Source organism: Lissotriton vulgaris, chromosome 7, assembly GCF_964263255.1.
Source record: "Lissotriton vulgaris chromosome 7, aLisVul1.2, whole genome shotgun sequence".
In the NCBI taxonomy this organism is placed as follows: Eukaryota; Metazoa; Chordata; class Amphibia; order Caudata; family Salamandridae; genus Lissotriton; species Lissotriton vulgaris.
The window spans coordinates 1,281,366,606-1,281,387,251 of NC_141695.1; the positions used below are offsets into that span (position 1 = coordinate 1,281,366,606).

The 20,646-nt window shown below is 43.7% G+C and overlaps 1 protein-coding gene across 2 annotated transcripts in view; it reads left to right on the forward strand.

Annotated features, from left to right (window-relative positions):
- The window catches only part of STK36 (serine/threonine kinase 36), a 223,409-nt gene that overhangs the window by 121,052 nt on the left and 81,711 nt on the right, over positions 1 to 20,646 (forward strand). The window contains exons 15-17 of one of the 2 annotated variants that reach the window (XM_086931854.1): positions 1,895 to 2,019; positions 16,018 to 16,122; positions 18,223 to 18,321. In XM_086931854.1, coding sequence (XP_086787980.1) covers positions 1,895 to 2,019; positions 16,018 to 16,122; positions 18,223 to 18,321 — 329 coding nt within the window. The remainder of the gene's footprint in view (positions 1 to 1,894; positions 2,020 to 16,017; positions 16,123 to 18,222; positions 18,322 to 20,646) is intronic. The other variant, XM_086931855.1, reaches the window with a different exon arrangement.

Below are 20,646 nucleotides of genomic sequence, written 5' to 3' on the forward strand. Positions count from 1 at the left end.
GGCCTTTTGTGTCAAAGATGTGCTGGAATAGGGGGGTGGCAGAGGAACAACATATGTAGTACCTTGCTCGCACTGCTGACAGGGCTGCAGGAGACCCGGCTGCCTGAAGGGCAGTGTTAGACTTCTTTAATGACCAGGGAGATCCAGAGGAAGACTCTGCCCCAGAGAACCTGGGCACGGATCGATATGCAGGGTATTACTGTGTACCAAACACTCTATAACCAAGTGAAAGGCTGAGTTATGCGTATTTACATTATGATTATTGACGTGGCGTATGTAATGTTGTTCACCTCAGAGACGCCTTAATTGACCTTTTACTGAGATATTTGACTGGCACCTGTACTAGTTGCCTTGCAATGTACGCTTTGTTTTTTTATTCAGCACAAAATGACAAAAATAAAGGCTATAAATGTCTTTTAAAAATCCATATCACAATCAACATGAAGGCACATCGCACATAAATTTATCAGCTTGAAGTTTAACACAGTCAGCTGAAAATCCATTGATTTTTAGATGCTCATAGAAATGTTATAATGGCAGGTCTTACCTTCAGGTGCTTCATAGACACTCTCCTGAGCAGTGGGTGCTTCTCTGCGCCTGCAAAATTCTGCATACACTTAAAAAATATATACTTAGTGGTGTATTTGACTCGAAAATATATATTGCATGAAGCTTTTTTTCATTTCGATGGTGAGCATAGTAAACTCATTACTTAAGCAAAAAGGAAAAATACATAGAAATAGAAGACTACAAAAATAATGACCTTGTAAAATACTGGATGAATATTATCCAGCAAATATTCATTTATCAAACCCTACGTGAGCCAAGCATCATTATTTGACTTACAACCAAGATATTTTGAGAAATATGTAATAATCTTACATTTCACACATTTTGGATAATCTTCCATTACACTACCCAATTTTTAGTATAGTTGTCACATTAGCCCTAGATCTATTTAAATTTATTAATGCATAGACATGTTCAAGGTTATAATCTTAATAATAATTTTTCATCTACTTACAATATGATGGTGGCTGGTGGGACTCAATCAGTACACTTGAGGGCTTGAGGAGATTTAAGGACCTGGGTGAGGTGACTCCCCACCAAATAATGTAAATCACGAAAAAAGCCACGGTCCAGGTTGGGAGGAGGTTAGTGTGTCATGTAGAGGGGAGGAATTCCCTTTTCAGGACGGTTCCTCTCACACACCAGAGGTGTCATGCTTCATCATGGGGGTGCCTCCTCACATGAAAGACCTAGTGTTCGTGTGGGCTACAACCCCCTCTCTACGAGGGAGGAGCTCAGGGATGTTTTTATTTGATCAGGCAGGGTGTACTAAACCCCTATGTGAGCCAGAGTGTAGCAGATTCAGTGAGTCATTGGAGGATCCCTTGAGACAGCTTTGTTTTTCAGTACAAATTCATCACTAAATTAATTTGTTGCGGTCTTCCACCCAGTAGTACCATTTAGTCTGCTGTACTAAAATCTGCCTAACAGAAACTATTATTAGGGTTTGCATGGTTATGATGGTGCATTATTGGTAAACACAAGGAGATGATGGACGGAGCGCTGAAACTTTCAGACACTCACGCCCAGTCACAGATCTCGGTTGAATCCATCATCATTCTTTAGCTCACTTCACCTCTCTCATTCATTGTCTCTCTCTCTCTCTCTTCCTCACTCTCTCTGTGGTTTTTGCTCTCTTTTTTAAAGGACTTTTGTTAATGATTAGGCTCCTTCCTAGATGCTGACCAGTCACAGTTGGTAGTAATGCGCCTGCAGGGTAGGCCTCAGCCCTGTGCCATGAACATGCTTCTCCTCAAAAGTGCAGAAGGATAAGAAGTTTCAGTGTTACAAACTGTGATGTACTTAAGCATGTAATCTCTCCCAGCAGGTCAAGATAGCAATAACGTAAAAGAATCAAGGGAGCGACAAGTGGCCATCTGCACAGCTGCTCTGGCTGCCATCTGCAACTTCCCTCCACAATTTGGAGATGGTCGAGGGGTCAAGGAAAAGGTATGCATTCTGACTTCATGGGAGTCAACCCTGCATTTATGTGGCCACTCATCACAAAACTCCACCTAAAGGACTGGACATTGGTTGTATTACCTTACATGTTCCTCCCCTACGGCATTAATGATATCAGCCCTGTAGAGACCACCTTACACACTGCTTCCTCTTTTAGAACCTTCCTTGCCTCAGACGCCACTCCCACCAGTGCTCAACACATTAGAAACAATACTTGAGTGACCTCTAGTTAACTCCTAGTTTACTTTTGTCCTGCTTTCTTTCTGTCCCTAGTGGTTGAAAATTGCTTGTGCTTGCAGCTGCTACCCAAAAAAGCTTCTGAAAAATAACACTGTCACATTAAACGTATCAGTCGAACCCAGCTATGGAGTTGTCCCATTGCGAATAAGAGCCCTGTACCGACTCATGTTTTACCAACCAGCCCCCTGCGCACTGTCCCTCCCTGCTCAGACGGTCAAGACTCTGAATTTGGTTCATGTGCGATCCTGAAGTATGTTCATGATGTTTGTTTAGTGCACACCTACTCAAAAACACAGGGGGGCACAGTACAAATTCCATGGCAAACATACAGTTAACAAGTGGTATGAGAGGTAGCTGGTTATTGCATTTTCACGTCATTGTGATGTAGTGTTCTTTAAAAAGAGATGTCTTCAACTCTTTCCTGAATTGGACCAGCAATGGGGAAGTCATTGTGGATATGAAGATATTATTTCATATCCTGTGTGAATAGATGGAAAAGGCATGCAGCCCTGCTTTTTTAAAATTTGTTTTTTTTAAACTTCATAGTCTTCAGTCTGATGGTGGCTTGGCTACGGGTGTTCCAAGAGCTACAATAGATGGTGAGCTTCGTTTGCAAGATAAGCTATGGTGTTGATCATTGTTTCTTGAAAATAGTGTAGGCCGACAAGGGGAGCCAATAATGTTCCATCAGGGTGGAGGTGATGGAATTATATTTCCTCCGGCCCTGTTAGAGTTGTGCTGTGGCATGTAGGATGCACAAACTAGATGTGAAAGAACAAGTACATTGACAGCAGTTCTGTAGACAATTTCTGGAAGAAACTATTTCTCTTTATTTTGAAGAGAGAGCTGGGACCATGCCATCTTGTTTTTTTTTGTCAATGTATTTCTTGAGGGTGAGATTTGTTGTCGAGATGTATACAAGTGATGTGGCATTTGCTGAAAGTTTGGGTTCAAAGCCATCATAGTTCATCACATTGAGGAGCCAGATTTGAACAATTTTTTGCTTGTTGTTCTTGGCAAGTAACTGGATTTCTGTTTTGACTGGACTGAGTTTTAGGTACGTGTTGGACCTCCAGGTGCAAGCAGAGTTTAAGGCATACGATGTCTGGAGCTGAGGAGACTTTCAGATATAGTAGTATATCTGTAGGCAAGTGCCCCTTTTTGACATGGTCACCCCCATTTTTTCACGGTATTTGATTACATTTTGACAGAAGTGTACTGGGCTCCTGCTATCCAGGTCCCTAGTACCAGATATCTTTCCCTAAACCTGTACAATTGTTCCCCCAGTTAGCAATACCTTCCACGCCCCCTGTATAGCCCTTGTAAATTATACTCCTGGTACCTAGGGCAGGGAGACTAAAGAGGGTCCCAAAGGGCTGCGGCATGTGTTGTGCCACCCTAAGGGACTCCTCAGCACACTCATGCAAACTGCCATTGCAGGCTATGTGACATGGTTCAGAGAATAGCGACGACACAACATGGCACACCTCTTGTGTGTCATGCCTACAGACACTGCATGCAGTATAGATAAGTGTCCCCTACAGCAGGACTTACAGCCCAAAGGCGGGGTTCACTAGATTACATGTGTGTATGGATATGCCCCTGTGATGGCGGAGTAGTTTCTTAGATATTACAAGTGAACAGGGAAGCCATTTTGAGTACATGTGCTGGATATGGTAATTACGAGTTCCCCAGCTACATGATGGCTTCACTGAAACTAGTCATGTTTGATATCAAACCTCTCTTATTAATAAGCCCACACTGATTCCAGTAATGGATTTATTAATACATGCTCTCATAGGGCACCTTCAAAGTGACCCCTGAAAACATACTGACTACTAGTGTACTGGTGTAGACCAGCCTGCCACCGCAAGCAGGTTTCTGACCCTCTGCACTCAAAAGCCCATGCTCTTTAAGGGCAGAAATAATGGCAACAAACAAAGTAGAATGGCTACGTAATCAGCATATCAAGGCAGGAGGCTTCAAAGGCCTCTGCTGCCTTTGATATTTGACCCAGGCTGTCCTATGACAGGGTAAATTCTACCCCCTGCTCCAAGCCCATTTGACACCATTACAGGCAGGACGTGGTCATAAAGAGGGTGTAGTTACTCTAAAAGTAAATAGCCCATTTGCTACTACCGGTCACTCCACTTAACACCACTAAATTGAGTATTTAAGGGCACTCCTGATGCCAGGAACTTAGATTCAACAGATCCAGAAGAAGAGGACGACAAAGAAGAGCCCAAGACAACAAGAACTGAAGACTGCTGTGGACTTTTGGTGCCAAACCCTGCCTGCTTGCACCAGTCTCTACAATCGTGACCAAGTGACTCGCTCTGCAGCTGAGCAACTACCAAGAACCCAGGTAGACTGCCAGCCCATCCCAAAGTGCCAGCAATCTCCCTTGGAGTACAGGAGCTACTCCCTGTAGTCTGCAAGCACCAAAGAAGCAAAGTCCGGTGTACCATGTTGCTGCTCCCCATCCAGCCAGACGCAGCTGCCCCCTGGGAAGAGGCACCTGTGCTCCTGAAGGTCAGGTTTTTCCCCTTTTCTACCAAGTGAGAGGACACCAGGGCCGACCGGAGCCACACAGAACCAATACCCGGCATACTGGACCCCTTGCAGCAACTAAGGCTTTTTAGGTCCAGTCGATGGAGAAAGGTAGGGGGGAGAAGAACCAATGAAAGACTTTACCAGTGAATCCCATGTGGGACTCCAGGGTGTGATTGAGGGGTTGGGTGTTTGACTGTGTCAAATGCAGCCGAGAGGTCCAGCAATATCCGGTGGAAAGAGCAATCTTCATCTGTGGTCAGGAGTGTGTCGTCTTAATGCATAATATAAAGGTTTCCTTGCTGCAGCGTGATCTGATGCCAGATTTATTGTCATGCAGGGAATGGTTAGAATTGATGCGATCTTTGAGTTGAGTGCAGACTGCTTTTCAATGACTTTGCCTTTGAAGGCTATGTGAGTGGACAGTAGCTGGCAAGGTCATTAGGTTCTAATGTAGGTTCTTTTAGGAGTGGGAGGATCTGGCCTATCTCAAGAGCTTCTAGGATGATGCCATGAGTGAGGGAGAAATTGACATTGGTAAGTGTGATTGCTTCAGAAGAGAGAGCTTTGATGAAGGACAGGAGTAAGATATCCACTTCATAGGGAGTAGCTTTGAGGGAGTTGAATATGTTGGTGAGATGAGTGAGAGATAGGGCTTAGAAGGATGACTATTGTGGGATTCTATGAACAGGTGTGGGCGTAAGAGGAGAAGCAGGCTTGTTATTGGCGATCTGTTGCCTTATCTTCTTTATCTTCTCTCTGATGGTTGATGGCAGTGCAATTTTCTGCAGAGTGTGGGATAGGTGGGCCAGGCAGGAAGTTAATGCAATGCATGATTGTCTTGAAAAATGTTCTATTTCTGTTTGTGGTTTCATTGATGGAGTTGGTATAGTACTTTGCTTTCGCTGATGTGATGAGCAGTCTGTCTGTCGACAAAAGGGCTTATGTACCATGAGGTCATTGGAGTTTCCTTTTTTCTTTCATTTTCTTCCCTGTTTGCAGATGGTGCATTTATTGTCCTCCATTTGAAGAGTATGATTGACTAGGTTTCTTAATATGATATTTTCTATCTCAGTTGCCAGTAGGCTTTGCTTGTTATAGAGCAGTGTATAATAATCCACAAATGCTTTCACAGTTGTATTGGAGTCTGTATCTAGGCCATTCTCTGAGTCTGCCCTTTGGCAATTTCTCTGTTGGCTAGCCATCATAGCAATGTAACCACGTACCCACCTTAAGACCCGCCTCATACACTTTGTACCCAAAGGCCGTCCAGGGCATCTGGGTGTCTCTTGTATGCATTAGAGACACCTAATCCAGGATAAGTCTGGTGGCCTCCCATTTGCAGAGTCTTGTTATTGTGTGTGAGGGCTAGTTTTTGATTTAAGGGTGGACCGTTCCTGGCGTGCAGGCTGGCGTTTTCATCTTCGTGTGCCCTGCAGATTGCGGCTTCACAGCGGTGCCTTGAACTCAAGTATGAAAGCGGAGCATTTGTTAGTTTCCTTCGGTGCTTCTTCTTCCACCCAGCTCTGCTCAGACGTTTGACCATTTTCGTTTGAGCATTTTCGTCGGAGGCACTTGTGGACGGACGCTGCAATAGGTGAGGGGTGAGGGGAGAAAGAGGCTGCAGCGGCGGCCGCTTTGAAATCCGAGTGCATGTCCCCCCTTGAAGCCTCATAATGCTGAGTCCTGCGCGTATAGTTGGGAGCCCCCACTGTCATCCACAGTGAGCGCCTATTGAATGCCTCCGCGGTGGTGCTCATAGAAGAAGATGCAGCACATCTTTTGACAGTTCACAAGTGCAACAAAGGGAATAACCTAAACTGCCTCCTGAGTGAATTATCATCGTTGCAATACCTTATTGAATGCTAAAACACAATCTACTTATACTGCACATAAAATAAAAAAGAAGATTGACAAGATAATGCTGACTAAAAAACCTCATACGACGACCTTTGGGCTGTAACTGCTTCTGGGCTGCCACTGCTTCTAGCATCGCGGTACACCTTCTAAGGTCTGCCACTGCCTCCACACCAGACGCCGTACACTACCTCAAGATGCAAGGAGCCGCGCCGTATTTGTTTCACCTGGCTTAAGAGCCGCCACTGCCTCCCACACCGCGGACGATCTTTGGGCTGCCACTGCTTCTGGCTGCCACTGCTTCTGGCGGGACGCGTGCGTCGAAGCCCGGAGGAGACTGGGCTGGGCCCCCCCTAACAACTGGCCCCATATCACATTTCATCATCCCTATAACGACCTCCAGGTCTCGATTTTAACCATACTTTTTGTCCCATTGTTTCGTGTGCAGTAAGACTGGCATTTATTGCATCAGTCGAGTGACTGTTTGGCTCAAAAAATGAGTAATCCTGCAATGATGAAGAGTAAGGGGGTCAAGGGGACTTTGGACGCTTTTATAACGAGGGCAGAATCACTATTATACCACGAGATAGAATTAACAGAGAGGCGGTTGTCTCTAGACACCCTATCTCATTCAAGGCGATCCTCAATAGAACTATATAACCCGGCTGGTATTCCCCCAAATTTTAATTCAACCCAATCCTGCTCATCACCATATAACCTGGGGACAGCATCAGCTGCCCTGGACATATCAGCCCCTGTACATGATGATTCGCCAGCACCACATATGGATATTTCTAATGGGCCAAGCATAGCCTCTAGACCCCGGACCTCCCATTCTTCTATCGAGGGTTCAAAGGCTAAGCTGAAGGCGAAGGCATCCGTGAATCATAAGAAGGGCGTGGGTCTGTCAAAACAAAAACATCAGAAAGAGTCCCAGTGCAACTTTTAGTCAAAACTAGCGGTGAAGAGCTGCTCAGTAGGTACACAGGCCATGGACGTTTCATTGTCTATGCAATCCTGCACCAAGGAGGACAACACTGCTACCACTGCTATTGGCATGACTGTACTGGACACCGCCCTTGAACGGATCAGGGAATCTATAGTTAAAAACTTTGCCTCATTGGATGGTTGTCTAAAGCTTCTGGAAGGCACACTGACTAATCTGTCTGGGCGCCTGGAGTTGTGTTCTACCCCTGTGAACTCCCTGGTGCCTAGCGAGGGGCAGAGCTCTGGCCATGCCTTACACCATCAAACCCCAGCCTCGGTCACATCAGAGAAATTGTTGGCAATGACTCTGGTGATCGAGGACTTGTTGAGCAAAATACAGGGCATAGTCACAAATAACATACTGCCTAGTTGCTCAGGGAGCACATTAAATGGTGGAAATATAGTCAACCCCCATATGGCAGACATCTTACAACCAGCCCTACAACCTGGGAGGGGTGCTGGAGACAAGAGTCATCTCAATTTTAATTATAGCAAAGCGCCACCCCATATAGCACCCGCTACTAATCAAAGAATGCCCAACCCAGAGGTTACACATAGGGAAAGAGACAGGGTAAATGAAGAAGGGCTGATTTTAAACCTACCTCCAGAAGCCACACCTTATACAATAATATTGTCAAACCTACCACAATCCACCTCTAATACAATTGACTCCTGGGAGTCCCCAAGCAATAAGTCCCTTGGCTGGCTTGGATCCAAAATTGGCCTAACTGATGCTCTTTTCAGGGAATTTCAAATGGCAAGGAGAGTGGGATGGGTGAGGAAAAGCGACGAGAGGATCCAGGGCGACTGTATAATTCTTACATTTAGAACACCGAATTTAATACAAGAAATACTGCGCCAACAGGGTTCCCTCTATGTGACCAACTATGGCATAAATGTACTTCCACTAGGTTATTTCTATCCTCCCACCAACTACTTTCGTCATGCAGGACTGCAGATGCAGCCCCCAGTTCACCCCACGAACAGCATGCACTATACTCAACCTAGCATACCCTTGACCAATAGATTTGAGGTCCATTCTTCTCTAGAAGACAACGATTGACTGAGCAACAGTAACAGCAATACGGTTCAATGTCAATCTACGGGAACACTCTTGCAATGTATAGCCTTAACTGTAAATGTCGAACAACCCGATATCGAGGCAAGAAACGCTGCTAATAACTGTAATACTCAGAGTGAAACAACTCAATCTAATGTTAGCATTATTCATAGCGAAACACTAAATAGCCTTGATGGCCTCAATGTTGTTTTCTCCCCCACTGACTGTACATCTCAGCCTGGGTTTAGATCTAAAGAATTAGAGATCCTGTTCTGAAATGTGGCAGGCCTTAAAGCTAAACTAGCTAACCCTGTCTGGCTGGAACTCATTCACAAATTTGACATTATATGTATTCAAGAAACCTGGTCTGATAACATTCTACATATTAACGGTTTTAAGACATTTTCCAGCCCAGCGGTTCCCTCAAGCAAGGGAAAGAATAACGGTGGCCTTTGCATCTATGTGTCCTACAGGTTACATGTCCATAAGATAGACCTCATGAAGTCTAAGATCTATTATCAGGTGCTAAAAATCAACCTAGACAACAAATATCATTTAGTTTTGACACATTTTTATAATAATATACTAACTGCGGCTATTCAACACATTTCAATGCACCTGCAGATAGATCTGGACAAAATCCAAAGAAGTACTGGTAAAGATTACTGTATAATCTGGGGCAGGAACTTTAACTGTGGACCATGCCCACATACCATGGGAGATGTCTGTGGTATAGATCCAGACGGTGCAAATGATTCGACCCATTTTTGGCATTCTGTTCCTGGTGATCTATTTAACTTGTTAAAATATTCTATGGACCTGGGATTTGCTAATAGTTTGTGTTTGCCCCCAACTCCTTTTAGTAGTACCTTTAATGGACGTGGCATGTTTTCAGCCGTAGACCACATACTGGTATCAAATAGATATGCAGACAGAATACACAATTTTAAAGTACATCCTGTTGCTTTTAGTGATCACTATCAGATTAGTGTTCTTTTAGAACTTCCCGCCAAAGCATTAACTAGTAAAATACTGGCAACTCACCCGGCGGGAGATATTGCCATCGATAGACAAAATGGTTACACAGTCAAATGGGCAGGCGTAAATCAATTTGAACTTTGCAAGCACCTCTTAACCACCTGTAACGATGACTTTATAGTCTGTCTTGATGAAAACGCTAACAAACCAGATGTTCTTAGTTCCTTTAAGAATATAACCCATATCATACAAAGTAAACTAGGGGCAAAATGTAAAAAACGGGCTGAGAAGTGGCTGGTTTGATTCCAAATGTTCACAAGCCCATGCAGCCTTGATAACTGCGTTACATAAGCCCATAAAAGATCGAGCAGCTATAAATAGGGCAAGATTAGCCTATAAGGCGTCCCTTAAGGAACGTAAGGCGGCCATAAAGTTTCAATTATGGCAAGATTTAATACGAGCATCAGACCTGAAAGATACGAAAGGCTTCTGGAAGGCAGTGAATGCCCCTTTTTTTGCCTCAGGTAACTCACCTAGTATCGAAATTACAATAGGGGAGGATAAATGGGTGACCCATTTTTCTGGCCTTTATAATAATCAGGTGGACCCCCAAAATGAGGCGGCCTTATGTATAAATCCTCCTAACTATCTTCCTAATGAAATCGATTTTCATGCTGAGGATGTGATCCTGGCTAAGAATGAAAGTGTGGGGGTAAAGCCCCGGGACCCGACAGCAACCAGTGGACTTATTTAAGTCAAACCCACTGCTATGGGGGACCCCTGTTAGCCCTGGTCTTAAAAGCTTGTTTTACCCTGGGATTCACAGCTACCTGGATGGAGTCGATACTTGTCCCTATTTATAAGAAGGGTAATCGTGATGACCTGTCCTGCTACAGACCAATATCATTATTGGATTCTTTTGCAAAGGTCACTGGGCTTGTTGTCTTAAACCGCCTTCAGCTTTGGGCGGAGGAAAATGGTATCGTTTCAGAATTACAGTATGGCTTCCGCCAGGGTGTGGGAACCATCGAACTGTGTTTGAATTTAAACATAATGTTAGGAAAATATTTACAGGCTAAAAGGGGGAACTTATTTTTGTGCTTTGTTGATTTGAGTTCAGCCTTTGACTGTGTTAACCATCAGAAGCTATGGAGCATTTTAGACACTATGGGGGTCGATCCACCCATTCTTAATTTTTAAAACAGTCTTATTTAGACGCTAGGGCCCGGGTGCGCTATGGAAGTGATGGTGAGCTCAGCGAGAGCCTACCTGTAAAGAAGGGGGTGAGGCAGGGGTGCGTGTTAGCACACCTCCTGTTCTCTCTTTATATTAATAGCCTGGGAACAATACGAAGGGCCAGATGTAGGTCGGCAAATACCGGTCGGTAACGGCCGATTTCGGCCGTTTACCGACCGGTATTTACAAATGGAGATGTAGGGGCCTTAAAAGTTACAGAATCGGTATATTTACTGAATCGGTAAAGTTACCGATTCGGTAAAATACCGATTCTGTAAATTTACCGAATCGGTAAATCAATATGTAGGTGGCACAGAAAGCAGTGCCACAGGCCCTTACCGATTCGTTATTTACCATGGAATACTATTCCATGGTAAATAACGAATTCCAGTGTACATGCACATCTGTGCATGTACACCTGTGCCATGTGGCACACAGACATGCCCTAAGGGCATGTACGTGTGTCACATGGCACACAAGCCAGAAACAGGGGTGCAACAGGGTGTCAAAGTGACACCCTGTCCCCCTTGTAAAACCGGTAATATTACCGATTCGGTAATTACCGAATCGGTATTTGCTATTGAATCCTATGGGCTTCAAGGCCCATAGGAATCAATGACAAATACAGATTCGGTATTTTTACCATATATTTTACCTACATAGCAATTACCGAATAGTGAATACCGAATCAGTAAAATTCGGTATTTACCATTCGGTAATTTGCTATTACCTACATCTGAGCCTAAGTAATGACTGTCAGGATTTGCCATGCATAAATAGACGACCAATAGGAGCATTACTTTATGTGGACGATGCAGTCCTAATGGCCTGCACTCCCATTGGCCTACACAATGTTATCTCAAGCTTTTCTGCCTATATGTTGGAACTCAACCTCTGTGTAAATATAAACAAAACATTTACAGTGTAATGCTGCAAGCCCAGTACTAAGTGCCGAGAATTTGCTATTGAAAACAGGAAACTCAAATTTACAGCTCACTTTTCCTACCTGGGCATTGTATTTGAAAAAAGGGGTCTATGGGCTAAAGCTATTGAAGCAAGGAAATTATTATTTTGTAAAGCTACTGGTGCTATATTTAACTTTGCCAGGAAGTTGTGGAGACGCCCAGTTGTAGATCTAATAACAATTTATAAAGCTAAGTGCATTCCTATTGCCATGTACAGAGCAGACATCTGGGGTCATACTAACGTTGAGTGCCTGAAGTTAATTGAAAACAGGTTCTTAAGATATCTTTTAGCTGTACCTAGTAGCACAGCTGTATTTATATGCCACGCTGAGCTGGGGTTGCCCTACCTTTCAGATTTGATTAAATTGCAGCCTATCCTGCTGTGGCATAAGGTTTGTACCGGCACTTCTACTGGTTTGAATAGGGACCTGATCAACGATTGCTTGTCCCTTGATGGGGCTGATCGCATGCCTTTTTTTTAAATATTGCTATTGAGGCTGTTCACATTCCAGGACAACAGTCAGTTTTCCCCTGGGTCCTTATTCTGCATTAGGAAGATGCAGCTTGAGTCCAAGGAGCATGTTTCAGGCTTACACTATCCGCTGTGGTGACCTCCTTAAACGTCAAAATCAAAACACGTTTCTCCACATAATTTGCCCCACCTGATACCTCTCTAGAACTGTTGGTAAACCTTTGAGATCTCTCCAACAACCCATTTAACAGCTATTGCCTTGCAGATTCCAGTTAGTGCCTCAAGGAGGATATACACCCAGTCCATCATTGTTGTGTGCTTCACACCTTTTCTTGTATGCCCTCCAATGTTGTGCACACCTTAGATTTGAGACGAACAAAGTGGCTAACAGAAATAAACCCATACTGCATTTCAAATCTTCATCATGCAGTTAGTACTGCATTATTGGCACTGGATGTGTCTTTTCTGGATTTCTTGTTCTGAGGAGACCCAGACCTCTTTTTCCCTGGCCCCCATCGCGGAGGCTTTGTAATCCTGCCTATCTTTGTGATCGTCTGTGGTGCCTCCAGTGTTGTCTTCATATTTGGTGATGTTTTGGTGTCAGAGATTCCCTTATATCTTTGGCGCTGGAAGGGTTGTCACCTCATCTCTGTAGTATTTCCTCCATACAGTCAGTGGTGTGAGATTTTCGCCAGAGGTTTTGAGGAAATAATAAAGCAACTTCTACTGGGAATGATCAAACTGGTACTCTAAACATCTAAAATCATTGAGATTTTACTCCACATAATTTCTTGTCCCAAGAATACCCAAGAATGTCCAATTGATATTAAAGTTTTACAGCGTGAACCACTCCTACTAGGGAAATTCTTTCACATGGTGTTAGCTTATCTGTTGATGGACATAAAGTTAACAAACTGAATGGTATCTGTAAATCTCTAAGAAGCTTTCTTCCATATGCCAATCAATTACTTTTATTGTTAATACCGGAAATTTGCCATCAGAGGTCAGTACTATCAGTACTCTTTCCTTTTGTCCTAAATTGTGCATCCAGATTGTTTTCAAAGCTTCTGTCCTGCTTAGTAGCCCAACTTCGACTTTGGGGAACTTGGCTCATTGGCTCGCGAAAACCCAAACTCCAGAACTCACTGTAAATTACCTTACTCACATTAGAAGCACTGCATGATGTAGACTTTCTTTCTATCAAAATAAACTACATCTTGTGCTACCGCATATATTACAATTTACAGGAGCGTTCTGTGGGTCTGGTACATCTATTAAGAACAGAAAGTCGATGAATGGAAATGCTTGAATAAATCTTTAACACTGGCAACTACCCTGGGCAGTATTCCACTCATTTGATTTCTGGCTAAAGGACTGGGACCAACCTTGAGCAACTCTGCCTCAAAGGATATAATCAGGCTTAAAATCCTAGGCCTTTTCCCCTCCGAATGGGAACTCAAGGTTGCTGTGCTAGAGGGACACAAACTGACTCAGAGGTAGGGCTTTCCGAAGTTCTTCTCCTTTCCACTTTTGAAATTCCAAGTGGGGCAATTGCTGACTCTGCCAGTACTGCAGCAGCCCTGCCTTTCTCCATTATTGCCCTTTTAACATTCCCGGGATATTGCAACCTTTTCCTGTTTTCCTTCTTTCTTTGTGGGAGAGACATGGATAGTGCATTCCGATCTTTTTCAATTTAATACATTTCCACCCAGTCCCATGCTTCTGAAGGTTCAGTAAAGAAGAAAGTTTTATCGTCAGTCGTTCTCTTCTCTCACTGCTCTTTTGACCTCTAGAAAAGAGGCCCATTTATATTGTCCTACTGCCGTATAGTCTGACAACATTGACAAAGACCTATTCTCAATGTTAAAGGGGACATCTGAGTGAGCTTTTTTCAGGGTAATGTCCCTAGCCTGGTAATGGAAAAACCTGGTCACCACCAGTCTAAGGGGGTTCGTGGAGGGGTGGCCATGTAGAGCATTCTCAGAGTAAGCACTCTATGCTCCTGTTGAAGCCTGAAAAATTAAGTTAGGGCTTGGGGTTCTATTCAGCTTGCATCCAGTTTTTGAGATAGGCAAGCATGTCGGAATCCTCCACCCTCTCTGGTAGGCCAACCAACCACATATTATTATGGAGTTTCAACCCTGTGAGTCTTCTGCCCTGTATTGTAGCAGGTGAACTTTCTCTGTAAGATCTGCGATCTGTTGTTATTTAGAAGTGCAAGTGGGGTGAATCCTCTGCATGCTTCACTCTAGCGAACAGTTTGAAATGATCTGCCCAAGGCAACACCATGACCAAGACCAGTGTGTCAGTTTTTAGTTTGAGGCCCTCTCTGAATTCCGAAATTGTCTCTAAAATTGTGACAACTTTACTTTGAAGTGGCTCAGGCTGTAAGCTATGCTCCACAGGGCTCCCCATTCCACCCTCTGCGTCCGAGCACTTTTCAGCTTCGGTCATCTCATATCTCGGCCTACCCATTTTGATCACCCTCCGAGGATATTCCGTAACAAGACCTGTAGTTCCAACAAGTTCCCCCTTGGTGCCACAACAAAGTAAAAGTTTATTCCCCTGTTCAGTTCTTTTTCTGAACATAAGACCATAATTATATTTTGCCCACTCTATCAGATACACTAGGCCTTATGTATGGCCTAACCTCCTCTTGTCCATGCACCACCTGCCGTTTCTGATGGTTAACACATTCACCCGCTGTCTTGAGGACCTGCAGACAGCTTTAGAGCATGTACTCACCTTGGTACAGCCCGTAGTGCTGTCCATGCGCATCCACCCTACAAGGGCTTTCAGTCGAGTTGTCTTGCGCAACGAAAAAGCCTCTCCCGCATGGGTATTTAACACCTCCCTTCAATCCCAGGGGGCCTTTTACTAACCACTTACCTCTCCAGAGGTCAACATTCTTTCTGCTCTCTGAGTCGCTTTAAAAGCACCACTATCCCCTGGTTCAGCACTCTGACGCCCCCATTACGACTGCACCATCTTAGGGCACATAATCCGGACTTCATGTACAGGAGTTTATTGGAATTAAGGGCTAATTTCAGCCGCAGAGGGTATCTTTCCACCTAGAATGCACCTCTGTGTCTCCAAGACTGGCAGCGCCTAATCCTCTCTGCTTTGCCGGCATTCGGTGAGTTCATGGTCATCAAACTTCATAGTCATTACAACACAGCAAACCTGCATCAGTTGGATTTCAAAGAATCATTGCTTTGCATATATTTTTAGGGCAGCCGTGTAGGAACTCTATGGGTGTGGTTGGTGATACACAGGTTTAAGTAGAACTCACCTTTGTGGACGGACACTTGCTCAGTGAAAGCTCCACTGAAAGTTTAGGGAGTCCTCGTTCTGTTGAGAAGCTGTCATTGCTGCTCTCAGTTGTTTAGTATTGCTTAACTACTGAGGTATATTAGGGACAAAAAGTACCGGACTCTCCATAAAAGCATTTTGTTGCAAACTGCAAAGTCCTGCCCACAAGAACCACTTTGCTGTGGAGTTACCTCCTCATACACTATTTCAGCCATGACAGATAAAATTCCTGTTGAGGTCATAGCTTAAATTGTGCAAACCAAATTAATTTTCTGGGGTGAATTTTGTCTTCTTTGCTTGATGGTTCAATGTTTGTTTGTTTGTTACAGGTCTGTCAGTACGTAGCTGGGAAACTCTTGGCAGAAAGCAATAGAGCTTCCCAACAGTTTTTCAATGGATTTAAGCAACCAGCATTTGCTCTGAATACCCTCAGGGTAAGTCAGTACTAGTTTCTCTTTACGTTCCCTTGCATTTCTGCATACTTTGCCTTTATTTGTTTGTTTGCATGTATTGCATCTCCTTGATTTCTTCTTTTTGCTCTTTTCTAGTCTTTGCTCATTCCTCTTTTACTCTTTCTCCTCCTTTTCTTCTTATTAATATCTCTCCTGGTGCCACCCTCTTCCTGCTCTCCCATTGTTCTGTATCCTACTTTCTTCCCCTTTGTGCTGCTTCTTTAACACTGTATTCCACTTGCTCCCTTTTTCATATTTCTCGTTGTACTCTGTCCTATTGCCCTTCCAAATTCCAGTTTTCCACTTACACTCTATTCCCCCTTATTCTCTCGTTCATTTATTCTCCAGTTGCTCTCTCCCTAGCTTTCACCCCTTCCTCTCTCTTGCCCCTCTAGTTTACCTTTTATCTCTCCCCTCTTTCTTCCCCAACCCCTTTTGCTCTGCCCCTATTGGTTTCCCCTTTATTGCTCTTTTCCCCTTACTCTGTCTTCTTGCTCTCTCTGTATATATGTGTATGGTATTTCTAAGTGCAAACCTATCCAAAAGACAGAGCAGCGCTGTACATGGTCAGAGATGAGCATAAAGTCAACGTGTAATAGCACTTGGAGCTGGGTTGTGGATGGTTAATCCGTTGTGATGCAGCATTCTTTTCCCATAGCAGAGTATCCTTGCTGTGGTGCTGATGTTGTTTTTGATCTTGGGTACATGGATGCAAAAGACTTGCTGTCTTGTTTTTTCCTTTTCACTATTCTTAGTCTGTAGTGTGATGGTGTGCTGGCTGTAGTTGTGCTGAAAATCATCAGAGATGGTGTGCTTGTCTGCAAATTAAGCCGGGCTGATGTTCACATTGGCTTTGTAAATAATGCAACTGGTTTTGAAGATGTTGTGGGCCAAAGGGGAGCCAATGGAGTTTATCAGGAAGAGGGTAATGTGCCCATATTTCTTCAGGTCCTGGATGAGACGTGCTGCAGCATGTAGAATGCTCCTAAGGGATGCCAGTGCAGAGTCCAGGAAGCCATGAAGAACAGCATTGCCACCATCTAGATGCTCTAGTACGAGGGCTTGAACAGCAGTTCAGAATTACTCATTGGAAGAAACAGTTTGACTTGCTTTAGAAGAGAGAGCAAGTACCAGACCTTCTTTGTTTCTTTGGCAATGGGTTCCTTGAGGGGGAAGATGGTGTCTATGGCTAATGCAAGCGACTTGGCTTTCAGTGAAAGTTTGGGTTTGAAGCTGTCAAGGTTTACATTATTGATCCAGGTGTGTACTGCAGCTTAACGTTCTTCCTATCAAATAACAGGAATTCTGTCTTGTTTGGGATGAGCTTCAGGTAGTCGCTTGATATCCAGGTGTGCAAAGAGTGTTTGAGGCGTTGAATGTCTGAAGCAGATTGAATGTCTAAAGCAAGTAGAGTTGTGTATCATCAGCATATTGGTGAATCTTGATGCTGTTCTGCGAGTAGAGCATCAAGCAACTCCATGCAAAGTTGAAGATGACACGTGGCAGCATGGAACCCTGGGGGACTCCACAGGTCATAGTGACTTTTTGTGACCTCGAAGTGCCCAGATGAACAAATTAGTTTTGGTTGAAAGGTGGGAGGAATACCCGTGAAGGACATTGCCAATTAATTCCATTTGAGACTCCAGACTGTGTATGAGGGTAGGATGGTCGATTGTCAAATCAGCTGGGACGTACAGCCATTTATGAGGTGTCTCTCCTCCCCCCTCCACACTTTTGCTCTCATTCCCTTCCTTTTTCTCCCCTTTTGCTCATTCCATCTGGCTAGCTCTGCCCCATCCTCAAACTCTTCCATTTTTCCATATTCTGTTGATACTTCACAGTGCCTTCCATGCTCTTCCCCACTCATACTTCCCCATTTCTCAATTCCTCATGCACTATATGTTTCAGTCCAGTTTAATCTTTCTTCCTCCAGGTCTCCTCCTCATTCTTAGCCCTTCTAGTTTGATCCCTCACTCCTTTATTTCCTTCTTCCCCTCTTTTATACTCTGTAGTTAGGTGGACACCAAACACTGTAAATACTGCACTATGGCTGCCATTCACACTTTCTCTATTTGCTAACAGGTTGTATACTCATGCTGTCATGTCAACCTGGAGCTCTGTCGAAGTTTGGAAGAGCATCCAGATGCCCTTGACTCGCTCATGCTGCTCCTGCAAGGAAAGGTGGGTTCCTGAGGCTAATGCCATGCGTAGCCTCATCACATCTCTCACTACATTTGTTACCTCATACTTTTCAGCTTGCTGATGTGCTCTGCATAGACACAGTTTAAATTTTTAACAAGCGCAGTGTTCCATAAAACAATGCACTTTTGGGCATGGCAGGAACTCTTCTGAGATTACCAAATTATATTATTTTACTTAAGTGTCTTTGTGGGTACTTTTATCCTTTTTTGTTTTATTGGCATAAAGTGTTAGGAGTTGTCTCAAATATGTGCTGATTTTTGTGTATTCTGTGGTCTTGTTGTTGCTCCCAGCAGTAAGAGTTGACTGGATTATGCAATTTTAGTTTATGATGTTAAAGTTTAATACGGTTAGTTTGTGTGAAAGGGTGTTTTAGTGAAGTTACTAAACAACAATGGAGTGGTTGTGCCAGATATCAAATGAGCTGTATCTGGTATGTTATGTGTGGTGATGTAAGGTGCCTTTAACTTTTGCCTGTCTTTTTTAAAGTGGGGAGGGGTAAAGATTGGTTAGAGCACTGTTTGTCTGACTTACTAGCTCACCTCCTCTCATTATGTTTAGCAGTGTGATCCTTTCTAGATTAACACTATTCTGCTGCCTAATGGTTGGGTCTGTAAATTATATGAACCTATGTAACTTTTGGGGTCCAGAAATGTACTCCAAAATGTTTTTTGTAATTTTGTTTTTTATTTCTTTCTGTGGCCATTAACCATGGGTGGAGCTAATACAACTTAGAATCACTTAAACTGAAAGGCCCATAATGCTACATAACAGCCCCTTAATATCTTTTAGAATAGCACTAAATACTCCTTTACTAGGGATGGGCGAAGGTCTCAGTTCAATCTAGAAGAGTTCCATGGTTCAAAACTAGAGTTAGAATTAAGCAATTTATTGCATAGCATGAACCTTTTTATTATCAGAAACTGTTCAATTATTAAGTAGAAGGAAGAATGGGTCTGAAGCAATTTAACCCAATATGACATAGAACAGCTTCCTTATCCTTTTGAGTCAATGTCTATAAAATGGTGTCCAGTGAAAATGTGTTGTGAAGTCCAGGGAACTGCTGAACATAGGTGTCCCATCACATTGCCCAGAAAGGCAAATGTTGTTTTAGTCAGATGGCTAGATGCCCTGATTCCACTGTGACTAGTAGCCTGCTCAAAACATCCACTATTTTAGAATTATGTAGCAGTATATACCAAAGACAAGGTGGTGAGTTTGGCTGAATATATGGCATTGAAATTACTGAAAGATAGCAAGCTTGGCTTAAATATTCTCATTTGATGGTGCAAGTGCAAGTTAGTGTTCTGATGGATACTTCTTCCTGTATATTCGTTTTTTCTTTTTCTTCTACTGGAGGACGGTGGTTATGTGGTTTAGATATATCTGAATCCCGTTCTGATACCTGATCTGCAAGTCCTCTACCTGTTGGGGTTGATGGCGTCCTGAATCCTGTTGGTGCAGCATGCCAGATGTCATATGAGGGATCTCCAGCATCAGGGGAGTCTTGTGGCTTGAATGGAAATGTTCTGATCCATCCACCTGTACCTCCGTAGGTAGATGGACTTCTCCTACCTCACTCTGGACTGTTCCTTCAGCCATCCTCCATTACAGCCCACTGTAGTTATGGATACATCCTTGTTGGGTTGGGACACTTATCTGTGAGAGATGACAGCATCATGCATTTGACCTATGTTAGGGCAAAACCTGCTCATAAATTTGCCAGAGTTGTGGCTAATTCTTCTTGCCCTGAAGAATGTTCTTCCCACAGTTTCTATGAATGTCATTAAAATCCTTTCCGACAACACAACTACTATCCATTATATCAACAGTTGGGCAGTGTGAGTTTTTGGACCCAGTAGCTGTTGTCCCTGGGAAGAGCATTTTCCCATCTAGTGAGCACCATGAATGAAAACGCAATTGCTCTGAGTCACCTTTCATTGGAGAATCACAAATAGGACCTAGAAGCCAACCTGATTGATGCGATCTTCTCCAGATTGGGACGCCATGTTCGGTGCTCAGCTCTTTCTTCTGAATAGTTCCCTCAGCGGGCGCTTTAGGATTAAATGGTTGGAGGGTCCACTCAATGTGGTCCATCTGGTCCTGCAGAGGTTGTGAGATGCTCAAGCACACTTTGTCCTAATTGCTCCAGATTGACATGGAGGATCTGATGGGCTAATCTGTGAAACTCATAATTCAGCCCCTCTTCCCGTTCCACATAGAATAGGTCTACTTTTACAGCAGGATGGTCATGTCCTCTGCGCTTCATCTCCACTTTTGAAAGGTGTGCATTATCTACTAGAAGCC